The 13,042-nt window shown below is 39.2% G+C and overlaps 1 protein-coding gene across 1 annotated transcript in view; it reads left to right on the plus strand.

Moving 5' to 3' along the window:
• Positions 1-13,042, plus strand: part of ACER3 (alkaline ceramidase 3) — a 58,547-nt gene that overhangs the window by 11,919 nt on the left and 33,586 nt on the right. The window contains exon 2 of the mRNA XM_033051486.1: positions 7,263-7,373. Coding sequence (XP_032907377.1) covers positions 7,263-7,373 — 111 coding nt within the window. The remainder of the gene's footprint in view (positions 1-7,262; positions 7,374-13,042) is intronic.

Here is a 13,042-nt window from a genome sequence, read left to right on the forward strand (position 1 = left end):
ATTTACATGTGCACCATAAACACCAATGTTGTATTTCAGGGATTGCAAGGGTATCTTCAAGGGTATTGGTTTCTTATGAAGAAACAAGTGGAGCTTTAAAATGTTAATTTGTTAAGTATTAGCTTTCTCTCATTTGTTTTTAGTATAATTTGCATAAGAAGCAAGGTCAGTGTTAGTGTAGTCTTGTGTTAGGTTGAAGTTTTCGAATGCCTTTACTATACAGTAGCAAAGCAGTTTGCAGAGATGAGGGTAAGGAAAAGGATAGCTTAATTGTAACCTAGGGCAATTCAGAAGCGGTTTATAATAAGGGCCTTTGTAGGATGTGCATACCAAAGAGGCTTGTGCATAAGAAAATACACCCACACTTTGCAGGTTTGAACTGAGCTTACTTGTGTGTGTTCTGTTAGTCAGCAGTCTCTTCTAAATACGTGTTGATTGTTTTGATGAACCCAAGTAACATGAAATAGTGTAATCAGACTAAAACCATCTAAAAATATTAGCTGGACTGGTATGATGAATGCCAAGGGAATTAATTCTGCAGCTGGAATATAAAGTACGTAAAATCATAAATCAGAATGTATCACTTGACACAGCATGTTGGAACCACTTATAAATGTGCACTGGAAATAAAATCAAATTGTGATGTTAATAATTTTTTTTTCTAAAATTGCCTCTTTACCCCTCCCCAATCCAATATATCACTGAAATAGTTTGCCTCTTCAGAAGGTATCAACTTACATATCCTGGAGAAATGGAGGCTCAGCAAGGGAGAGGCAGCCTAGAAGCGCTGCCCTGCATGCTGACTTTGAACACTTAAGCCTTCCAGCTGGCCACCAGCTCTGCAGCAGCAATGTTGCTTTCAGATTGTTTGGCCTTGTCTCAGCGCTTGGACTTACTGGAAGCAGCTCTGCTGCTGCTGGGGCTGAGACACGTGTGACAGGAACACACTGTGCTCACACCAGTGGTATGCATCTGAGTTGATGCTGGCCTTGGGAAGGAGCCTGTGTTCCCGCCTCGTTTGTCACCTTTCTTCACCCGCGGTGCTTTGTTTTCTTCATGTATCTTGCAGTGTATTGTCCATTCTGCTTGAAACTCTTCCAGGATTCATGGCTTCTTTTGAGAGATGTTGCTGCTGCCAAATGCTAGATTTCTAGATGTCCTACTGAAACTTCCCTTTGCCTTGGTTCAACCTGTGAGCGCTCATCAGAATGCTTTATTTAGTAATGCAAATAATATTTCTTTTCAATCCTCCCCCATGGGAATCCTTTGGATTCCACATTGCTTTCTTGTAACTTCTGTGTGGCGGAGATTTAGGTAGCTATTCTTTCTCTTTTCAGGTCTTCTTTTTCCTGTGTAGTACCCCTAGTTGTTTTATCTACTCCCTCCCTCTCATTTGTGCCTTACAGTTTTTCTCATAATAATATGACCACTTCTATACAGAGCTAGATTAATGCAGCATTCCTTTGTAATGTATTTCATGACATTTTTCTGTACTTTTTTATCTGTCTTTTATGGTTCCTATGATCTATGTGAACTTGCTTTACTAGATCTTCCTAAGTATTTAAAATAATATCAGAAATCTATAGTCTCAGTAAAGATCCATTGATTTGAGTTGTTTATGTTTACTGATTTTTATAGTTCCTCAGGAAGCTTTCATACACAGTTTATACAGTTCACTAGTTCCTTCAGTATTTGTATCCTTCAGTATTTTTCCTATTTTGTTATTAGAAATGTATTGGCCTATACAAGTTGCAGCTGAATTGCTGAAGTTGTAGCCTCAATTAATGTCTCAGTAAACAAAATCAAGACCAGCCTAGTGTTTGGAAAGGAGAATTATGCAACATAAGAAATGGATCTTGTAGCTTAAAAGCAAACACCCCACAATCCTTTTTTACATTTTATTTAATAATTTGATTTTTTAAGTCAGCATTGGTCCTGTGTTCCAGCCTGCAGTATTGCTGTGCTGTATTTCACTGAGTGACAGGAAGTTTATATTGATCCTTCACACACATTACCAAGTGGAGTGTCCAGTAATTATATATTGGCAAAATTCCTGTCAGGATGACTTGGTTTTCTCCCCTTGAGGTCCTTCTGAAATATCAAATGGAAACAGGAGTTTTAATTTCCTGACACTCTGAAGTGCAGTTATTGTAGATTTTGAAGTGGAATATATTAAAACTGGCTGGTGGAAATGAAAATCTAATTGCTGCTCTCCCCTCCTGGTGATAGGCCAAAAGCAAAAGTTAAAGGGTTGAAGCTAGTGACCAAACCAGGTGATTCTGCATAGTTGGTGGTTCTGAACAAGAGAGCATACCTAGTGGTGGATGGTTATGCTCTCAAATGTGCCTGAATTGCGTTGCTTTGCAATTTCTTGAAACTTGGCAAACTCCCTAATAGTGAGCTGTAGTTTACACCAGAACTGCATGAGATGATTCCAGAAACAAAACCATGAAATAGAATTCCTTATATCTGGAAGCAGATAGGATAAATCAAGTTCTGCATGATGCCATCTGACAGGTTTTGTTTTTTATAATTATTTTTAATTTCTTCCTGCAGTTATGGAAAAAGATAAAGCTACATGATCCAGGAATTGACTGTGCAGAGCACCATGATAACCAGACAATTAAATGGATGTTTTCAGCCTCAAAACCTTGTTTGTTTGCCTGTGTGTTTTACTTAAAGGGATACTTTGACTCTATTACAACTTAGTAAAGTGGCTGCTATTTTCTAAAATATATACTTTTCTCCTGTTTCACAGTGAGATGCAAAAATCTTGCTGCTGAAAAATCTTACTGTGGTTAATGTTGTGTTTGTTAGTCCAGATATTAAATGAACTCTTATATGTACAGCCAACTTTTTAAACAGCAAGTGTTTTCTTCTTTCCTCTTTGAGGGTAGTGTTTATTTCTATTGGTTTTAAGTCTTGTACAAACCATAAGAGAGTGAAAAGTCTTCATTTATTTGACAGAGAGAGCAAGAACATTTTAAAATTTTAAAGATCCTTGTGCTTGGTAAATCATGCTGTCATTCTGTGTACAAACATAGGAGAAAGCATCTCTTAACACAGGATAAATCACACTGATAAGCTTGTCAAAAGTTGAACATGATAATTTTTGCTTCTTTTTTATGATAGCACTTTTCCTCCCTCACTGAAAACAACATCTTTATTCTAACTAGCAGTGTTTTTCCTTTTTGCATCCTGTTCATTATTCCTTTATGACCATGTTCTTTTACAACTTATTTACAACTTTGCTTTTTTTTTCTCTTTTGGCACTTCATCCAAATTTATTGTAGCAATTGCTTTCTAGTGTGGAATTAACTACATATTTGGAAAAATAGAAATTTTATGAAACATACTTCAAATTTGTGTCCTTCCCAACTGCATGTACTGTCTGTACAACAGTAAGCTCTATATTGTACCTGTGTTTGCCTGTAGAAACTTTTCCCCCTTTAAGTTATTTTTCTTTGTATTTGTGGTCAGTCTTTGTACAGATGTTTGTGTTAATGATAGTACACATATATTTTAGTGCCTGAAGGTGACTGTGAATGTACATGCATTAGGAAAAGATTAGGTTTTACTGCTGTATTTGTACAACGGGGAAGCTGTACAGTACGGGGAGCAGATGTGGTTTAACACTCATACTGTTCTTCTTCCTACAGACAGACGCTTGTTGAAAAGATGTTTTGCATAAATTTGATTTTGTTCTGGTATCTTATGGCATTCTCAATGAATAAAACATTGCTTTGAAACAATGGTTTACATTAAAACAGTCTTGAAAGACCTCTATGGAAATTTGTGCAGACAGTCACATTATCACAATTAGACATTAATTTAGCCCTGTACCTAGTACCATGTTCAGTCTTTGTGGGTGCTCTGGTTTAGTACTCTGATAGGCCACTGCATCATGTAATCTGATTGTGGAGCTTCCTCAACTCCACCCTGAAAGCAGGTTCATCGTGCTGCTCATTTCTGTTGGGAAGCACTTGTAAATATTTCCTCTCTAATGGGAAGCTTTCCTCTTTATTCTAGCCAGGATTTATTTAGGGTTAGTTTATATCTATTTAGTCATTTTCAGTATTGTCCTTCAGTTCAAACAACTCCCTTTTGTCTTTGGCATTGACCCACAATGTCTTTACAGAGCACGCAGTTTTGTTCCATCCAGCCATTGTTTTGTTCAGTGAGCTGAGCAATTTTTGTCCCTTCTGAAATTGTAGGCTCCCATTCATCACTCCCATCTGAGCGGAGCTTCTCTGCACCTGATGAGCTTTTTCTTTTATCAATATCTAGAGAACAGTGTATTCTACTGTCGTCTTGCATGAAGACATAACTGTTTTCACTGTTGGAAATATACTATAACTTTTCCAACAGAAAAATAACTATTTTTCTGTTGGAAATAAATTTAAGGGGTTTGGTGTATACAGTGATGGTTTCTGGCCAGTTATGAGACAGTCCAAATTCACTTTTCTGCCTCTTCAAATAGATTTATTCTACATAGGGAATAAGGATTCATATTCACATTGAAAGTTGTGTTTGTGGCCATCATATTTAATCCTGTTCTTGTCATTTCAGTCTGCAAGTTCATTCATTTCTCCCTCAGATAATGTGGTTTGCCTTTCTGTTTGATGGACATGCTGAAGATAAAGTGTTGAGAAGCAGTCTTTGGTCACTAAAGAAAAATTAGGTCACTCCCTGGACCAGTATTCAAGGAATCCAGTAGTGAACTATAAGAATGCTGTACAGAGTTAAACCCAAGTCTATCCATGTGCATTCATCAAATTTCTGATGTACCCTATTTCTTGTAGGCATAACCAATAATTTCTTCTTGAACTATTTTGCATCTCTTCTGCCTTGTTAGTTGCAGTTTCTCTATCATCTGGTTTTCCCATGGAGTTCTGCAGAATTATGTTCCCTCCATTGTTAAAAAAGGAACTTTAGTGTAAAAAGATGAGATTTTTTTTAAATTTTATTTTACAGTTTGAACTGTTTTCGCATTTTCAATTTCCATATTTATTTCCTTCAAGGCTTGTTTCACTTCCTTGTTTTTTAAGTAACTTTAGAGTTATGGGTTTGCATTGTGTCACCTTTTTTTTTCTTTCTTGGTATTCTTTGCTAATCTCTGTGCATATCCCACTGCCATTTTTTTGATGGAATTAGTAAAAATCCCTTTTAATGAATTTATAAACTATTCTGTGTGAGGATAATCCTGTAAAGACTAGCAAGACTTTTATGAAATATGCATTCCTGGAGACCTTGGGTTTTCAAGAGGTCTTGGAGTTTTTGTTCTTGAAAAAAGTAATTTTGCTAGCAGCATGCCAGAGGACTTGATTGTTCCCCTGCCCCCATTTCCCCTTTTAACAAAATGTACACAACTTTCATTAAGTATGTTTGCAGATAGGCTTGCCTAATCCATGCTGCAAATGTTCTGAATAATGCAGGCCAAAAAGTGCAGAGGAGTGGCAGGAATGTACAGCTAGATTAGGTCTATGGTATTTCCTCTCTCAACAAGATGGTCCCAGATTAAATGCTCGTAAATTTTCGATAATTTAATGTAATTATAGCTTTACAGGAAGTGTTGAAACCTTCCCTTCCCTTTCCTACAGAAGAATCTGTTTTCTGCATTCTTACACCCATCTGAGTTTGTTATCCTACTGCAACTCTCTTCCACAGTCATGTGCCTTCCCAATTGTGGATAAACATCATGGTATTTCTTTTGTTTGGCATTTTCATATTTGAATTTTTGCCAGGCTTTTGACAGTTTCATAACTAAGTGACCTTGAACACTGACATTTATATAATATCTACTGGCTTCTATTGAAAATGGGCATAGTTGAGCACCGCTTTAGAAAGCAGAAGTTTTGCTATCCAGAATATGTAACCTTTATTCTACTTTTCAAGACTCAGTGACATGTTTGCATGACTTACAGGAGGACATGGCAATGGTCAGTGTGTCACACAACAGCATTTGAGTGTTTGTACCCATTGCAACACTGTGGGAATGTGGTAAAAGGCTAAGGATGCCACAAAGAATTTAAACATTAAAAAGATCTTTTATATTGGTGTGAACTGGTATATCCTTGCAGAAGGTTTTTGTTTTCAGCTGGGCTTCTTTTACATGGAGGAACTTACTTCAGAGCTGACTAGAAGAGTGAGATTTCTGGCACATTTGACTGTTAAAACTTGGTGAAATTCATGGTTGGGCAGGATATGATGTAGAATCAGTAAGGGAATGATTTAAAGAAATTATGATAAAAATTGGATGAGATTTTTAACTGGTTGAGAAGCCTGTCTCAAAGTAAGATTTGTACATACATTGTGAGAATATAGAAGAGCTACCTTGCTCATGGGAACTAGGAACACTTCCGCTACGTGTGTTCTGAAATAACCTTTTTTCCATTTGAGTGTGAGTTTTCTTTAAAATTGTGAAGTATAAATTTTTGTTTTTAGAGGTGCTTAGGGTTATATGAATACAGTTTGGTATGTTTTGCTTTTCTTTTGGATGGATCTTGGCATGTAGTACTCCTGAAAAATAGCTGCTTGAATTAGGGGTGTAATTCAGAAAGGACCTGCTCACTCTTTTCTTTGTTCTAGAATGTGAAATGCTTCTGGGGTTTTCTGCTGAATAAAAAGTACAGAAATAAGGGGGAGTTTGGTGTCTTCATAGCCTCATAAATTGGATATTCCATTGGGATATTTGCAAATTAGATTTCAGTTTTATATATATTTAACTGTTGGTGTGTGAAGATGTGCAGTTTGTTATATAAGTGTTTTTTAACAGATTTGCTCTTTCCTAAATTGTATGGCATTTAATTCCCATAACATAACCTCTATTCTCAAAATTATGATTTGTGGTTAAACTAAAAAGCTGAATCTGCATCCCTTCTGTTGAGAGATGCACCATTTCCTTTTGTTTCACTTAAACTTTGCAGGATTTCACTGCATTTTTTCGTAGGTCAGCACAGTTTGGAAAAGAAAAACAAACCAAATCTAAATCAGTGTACAAAAGGTGGGCTCTAGACATTTGTTTTGGCTTTTGGTCTCTGCAACACATCATTTCTTTGCATTGGGTAGAATGTAGGATAGAGTCCTGGAAAGGTTTGGGTTGGAAGGGACCTTCAAGACCACCTAGTTCCAAGCCCCTTGCTGGGGGCACAGGCATGAAAACTGTTGAACCTGTCTGTAATGAGTGAATGTAATTTTGTTATATTTAGTTAAAGTGCACAGTACCCAGTTCTAAATCACTGCTTTGTGTTTCTGTCCTACAGGGAACACAGTGAGTAACCTGATTTTCATTCTACCTCCAATCTATGGTGCGATTCAGACCTATAAAGATGGCCTTGAAAAACGGTATTTAGCTGCGTATTTGTGTCTTACAGGTATGTGTAAAACTTAATTTGCTCTTTCATTATAAAGAGGGCTCAGGCAATGGAAAATATATCTATATATTAATAAACCTGTAGTTAAATCCAAGTACTATGTGTGAAAAGTAGACCTCAACTTGCTATACTTGTTAATGCTCACAGAAAATTTATATCTATTGGAGGGACATGAAATTAGAATACACTAAATAATTCAATCAAATTTTAAAGTGGCCCTTTTTTGGCTTTGGGTCCTGCTCAGTGTGTCTTGGTTGGCTGTGTACTTTTCTGACGATTTACAGAAGGTGTCTTGTGTATTCTACTTATAAACAGTTTCACACTGTTTTAATACTTTTGTGACATTTGTATGGGAGAGTAATATAGGAAGTGGCTAAGATATAGAAGGAACTGGGAAGGTATTCTTTCATGACTTTGAATTTGTTTCCACTTCCTCTTTGGCATATATCACCCAGCCATCGTGTCTGGGAGGTTTTGGGAGAATGGAAGAACAGCATGATATTCATGTTTAGATCAACTCGAGGGAAATCTGTCCATTCTAAAATAACAAAATTCAGAAAAGAACCAACATGCTTTTAAATGTTAATTGTGTGACTAGAAGTCTTGTGCCTTATGAGAAAAGACAGTTGAAGATGGTTCAGATTTGGCAATTGAGTCTCAAACTAGATTTCATAGAATCTCTGTGTTTCACAGGATTTCTGTGTTTGCTATAGCTCCTGTCTTTATGGGGATTTTCCCAGTCTTCGGAGTGGTAAGGGATTGATAAATGTTATTTTTGATAGTGGCATGTTAGGTATTTAGGCAGACATTGTTGAAAAACACATATCCATATGCTAAATGGATCCTTGATACCAGTTAAACTGTAACATATACAAGGTGCAAATTCACAAGTTTTCAGTTATGTCAGCTTTGCTTAGCTATGTGAAAGATAGGCGGGACAGTGCACTGCTTTGCATGTTGTCTGAGCACTTTCTAATTAGCCATTTGTAGGCTTTCTGTGGTTTCAAGTAATTACTAATTTTTGTCTCAGTATGAAATAGAGAATTCTTAAAGGTCAGGGTTTACTTTTAAAAAGACGTGGTAGGAAATGGTGTGTAAATGTTTGCTGAAGTTGACTTTGGGTGTTCTTGAATCAAAGTGTCCATACTGCCATTCTTTTTAAACTGTGAAAAGGAACCTCTTAAATTAAAACTCAGTTTGAAACTGACTTCACTGTGATTTGTGGCTACCTCTGTCAGTGACAGTTTATGATGGACAGTGTGTACTGCTATCTGACCAGAATATTGGACTGGCACACCAGATGGGCATTTCTCATATCCCATTTAATGTTTAAAATATTTTAAACAAAGCAAAAAAACCCCTCTCTTTGATCACACTACATACTTTGGATTTCAGTTTTTCCTCTCTCGTGTTGCTGAAGGCAAGCTCAGCCTGCATTTAGACAGCACTGCTGGAAGGCAGTCCCAAGTTCCATCCAGGCCCTGCTCATCTGTGACTGAGTTGGCTTTGATTCCTGTCTGAAGTGATAAATGGCTTGATTTTTATCTCATATGTTGGAACCTAGCATTAAAGGTCTCTCCAAAAGCATTTCCCTTCTGCTTTATGTCTGCTTCAGTATTGGTAACCCAGTTTTACAGCAGTTGAAAGATGTAAAGAAATGTAGAAGGCTTTATAGTTTCTCAGTGAAAAACAGGAGCAAGATGATTTTGAATCACAAACCACTTAACATTTGCTCTGCTACAGAATAAAAGCAGTGAATGAAAACATTAAAAAAAATTAAATATGGTTTAAATGTGTTAGGAACATTGGCATTCTCTCTGTGAATGTGACAGAACAAGAAGCATACTGAAGTGGAGATAGAGTACAGTAGTTTCACGAATACAAGCCGCACGGATTATAAGCCGCACTTCCGGTGCCTCGGCAATGTTGCTGTCTTTGTCAATAGATAAGCCGCACCCCGAATATTAGCCGCACTTTCGTTCGTCGCGAGAATCCGTGCGCAGCTTTCACAAATTGGCCAATTAGTAACAGGATCGCGGCATAGCGGGCTTTACTGGCTCGGGGTGGGGCCAGGCAGGCTCGGCCCGCTCATGGTTGCCGACGGGGCCGGGTGGCCCAGCTCAGCGCCACGGCTCGGCGGGGCTGGCCGGGTGGTGCTGCCGCCGCCGCCGGGCTCGCTGGCCCCCCTCTCCCGTCAGCACCGCCCCGCTGCCGCGTTCGCTCGCCCGGCTGGCAGGGCTGCCGTTGCCGCTGCCGGGCTCGCCGGCCGCCCCGCGCCGCGTTTGCTAGCCCTGCCGGCAGGGCTGCCGCCGCCGGGCTCGCCGGCCACCCCGCGCTGCGTTCGCTCGCCCGGCCAGCAGGGCTGCCGCCGCCGCCAGGCTCGCCGCCCGCCCCCTCCCGTCTGCACCGCCGCCGCGTTTGCTCGCCCTGGCCGGCACTGCAGGCCCCCGCACCGCCAGGCTCCCCCACGCTGCTGGCCCCGATTCTGCTGGGCTTCCCCCGCTGCCAGGCAGCCCCACCCGTCGGCCTTCCTGCTTCTGCCATGCTCCCCTGCACTGCTAGCCCCAGTTCTCCCAGGCTCCCCCGCCCTGCTGGCCCGGGCTCTGCCACCCCCCTGCCCCGCCCTGCTGGCTCAGGCTCTGCCGCCCGCCCCCCCACACTGCTGGCCCCGCCTCTGCCAGGCTTTCCCACCTCTGCCGGGGCCGGCCGGGCTCCAGCTTGGCTTGCGGCTGCCGCGGGCTCTCACTTCCGTGTTGGCAGCTTTTAGAATTTTGTTAATGTATTAGCCGCCCCGGAATATTGGCCGCACTTCCGGGTTTCCACCAAAATTTTGGTCAAATTGATGCGGCTTGTATTCGTGAAATTACTGTAAGTGTACAGAAAATTCTTTTTGTAAGAAAATACCAGACAGAATTCTTTCAATCATATGAATTTTATTTATTAATAAGTTTCACTCTAATTTGTAACAAATAATTATAGACTTAACTGTGAAAAGGTAGTGAATTTAACACAAACTTGTGATTTCACTTGAGGCAGCATGCTTCATTAAAGACCATGCAGCAGAACTTCTAACTGAGGGTTGTTTTGTCCAAGTAGAAATTCTTTAACAATTCTACTGGGAAGATGGGAGTGGAAGGGAGGGCACTTTAGTTAAGTTTCAACAATTTAGAGTAGTTCCTGAGACTTTACAAGATACAAGACAACTGTCAAAGCCAACGTTAAAATTAAATCTGTTAGCATTTGAGAACGTAAGAGGTATTTTTTCTAGACATTATTTTGATCCAAATCAGCTGGTTTTTTGCATGCTTCCAGACATTTAGCTGATTGTCACTTCCTTCATGTTTTTCCACACCATGTTCAGTGCTTGACTTTTATACCCACAATTTCTTTGTTTGACATTTATTTCCTTTTCAAAGTAAATGCATTTTGAATTATGGAAGCGGTGCTTGTTTTGCATACACATTGTAAGATCTTGGTTGCACAACCAGGGGCATTTCTAAATTATTGTTCAAGTAAATTTTTTGTTCATACTGGTGCCAAGACTGAGTTACACTTTTCAGCAAGGCCTTTGGGATACAGCACACTGTTCTCAGCTCTTTTTTCTACTGCCTTTCACGATAAAGTGCATGTTCTCAATTATCTCAGTAGGAATAGGATATGATTTTTAAGCTGTAGAGAACCATTTAATCAATGTATAAATTGTGAAGAATAATCTTAAGCCATTATTTCAGTATGTTGTGGCACCTGAAGTAGGTGGAACAAATAATCAGTCCGTTACTACCTCAAGAAATAAGCAGTTGGTTTTGAGTAGTTCCTTATGATTTTGGGGTATTGTATCAGGTTCTACACATGCCAGTTCCTCATGCATCCTGGGGAACTGTGATTCTGAAATGGTTCCTATTCTAGAAGGGTCTTGATTTTTAAAAAATTGTGTGTATGTGTGTGTGTATATATATATATAAGTATATATAAAGAAGTGTAACTTTCGGACCTAAGGAAACAAGAAAGCACTCAATGAAGCAATGTTTGCTAGATTCTTCACTTGAAATTTGGAAGGGTTGTTCTGATTTGTGTTTCTTGGCCTGTTTAATAGGGCTCAGTCGTTCAAGCAGTACTAAAGTGGAGGAAAGAAAAAAGGTGCAAAAAATTTTCTATATTAGGCATAGCCATAGGAACTCTTAAGCAACTTACTAAATTTAATTTCCATTAAAACTCTGAGTCTGTGAGAACAGTTGTTAAAACCTCGTCAGTCAGAGTTAATTCCCTTCCTCTTACCTAATACCTGTAGAGAAGCTCCCAGAGCTGTGTCAGTGTTGGTAAATCAGCTGTGGTTGGGAACATTCCTGAGTGCTGAACCCAAGCAGCATGGAACAGCCCATGTCTGTTCATCTTGGCCTCCAAAACAAGGTGACCACGTACAGATTCCCGCCTGAGTGCGGGCCCTGGATTCTGCTGGCTGCTGGGCTGTGCCTGGAAGCTGCCTGGGGAAAGTACTTGTTGGAACAGGCCAGATTCATACCACAGACTGTTCCAACAACTCACTAGTGCAGACACTTGTGCTGCCATGTCTGGGAGTAGTACCAACCAAGCCGGAGTTTAATTGTAGAGCTGTACCTCTGGAGTAACCAGTGTCTCTCCTCTCTCTTATGTGGTGGAGGGAAACCATTACAGCACAAAATAATCCATTAAAAATGGTTAATTTAATTCTACTTTTTCATCTTATTTCATTCTTTAACTTTTATGATGCAGTGTGATGTTGTTAATGTTCAATTAAGTTTCTATCATGGTAAAAAAAGTAAAATGGAATTCAGCTCCAAATTTAAACACCTAAATGTATGTGTCTATCTGTGCAGAGGGTTCTGTCTGCCAGTGCAGTCAGTAAAGCCAGGAGAATTATTTGATTTGTCCTAAAATACCTGTTTGGCCAGCTGCATTACTCTTAATAATGACATTCCATAAGTGAAAGCTTTGACACCTGAATCATGTGTTGATATCTAAATAAATGTGTTTGCATCTGTGAAATCCTAATAAACTGCTTTTTTCTATAGAGGATTTAGGCTCATAATGATAATTTTGAGTGCTGATGGATAGTTACATCAAACTGAATTATCACTGATTATGTAATGCTTCCTAAAACTATTGAAAAAAATTCCTCTAGGATTCAAATCCTGAAGGTTTATAGGGTTCATATATACAGCTGAATCTTTTGTATAATATTAGCTTATTTCTAGCCATAGGTATTGCCTGTAAGTTTTTTGACAGTATGATACATTGTTTTTTACATCATCTTATCACCACTGTTTTATCTGCTGGCAGTAACCACGCTGCAGGACAACAAAAGACCCTGTTAGTCTACATAGGGCAGCAACCATGACTTTAATTTCTAGTCTTCTGAAGTGCCATTTTGATCTCATAATATTGTGTTAGTACATAACTTATATATATCCCCTGTAACTTGGGAGGTTCATTGATGTAAAAATGCCAAGTGACTTTTAGTATTTATGAAAATTTAGTTACAGTAGTTAGAGAAGAAATGGTACTTACTGCTTCAGATGATACTAAAGCTTCCCAACCAATATTCAGCTTTTAGTGAGTTAAACTCCTTTGCAAAGGAAACGCCTAAAACATGAAAACTGTAACCCCTGCTTGCAAGGTAAGGAACAAATTTA

The sequence above is a fragment of the Catharus ustulatus genome, chromosome 2 (genome assembly GCF_009819885.2).
Source record: "Catharus ustulatus isolate bCatUst1 chromosome 2, bCatUst1.pri.v2, whole genome shotgun sequence".
Lineage (NCBI taxonomy): Eukaryota > Metazoa > Chordata > Aves > Passeriformes > Turdidae > Catharus > Catharus ustulatus.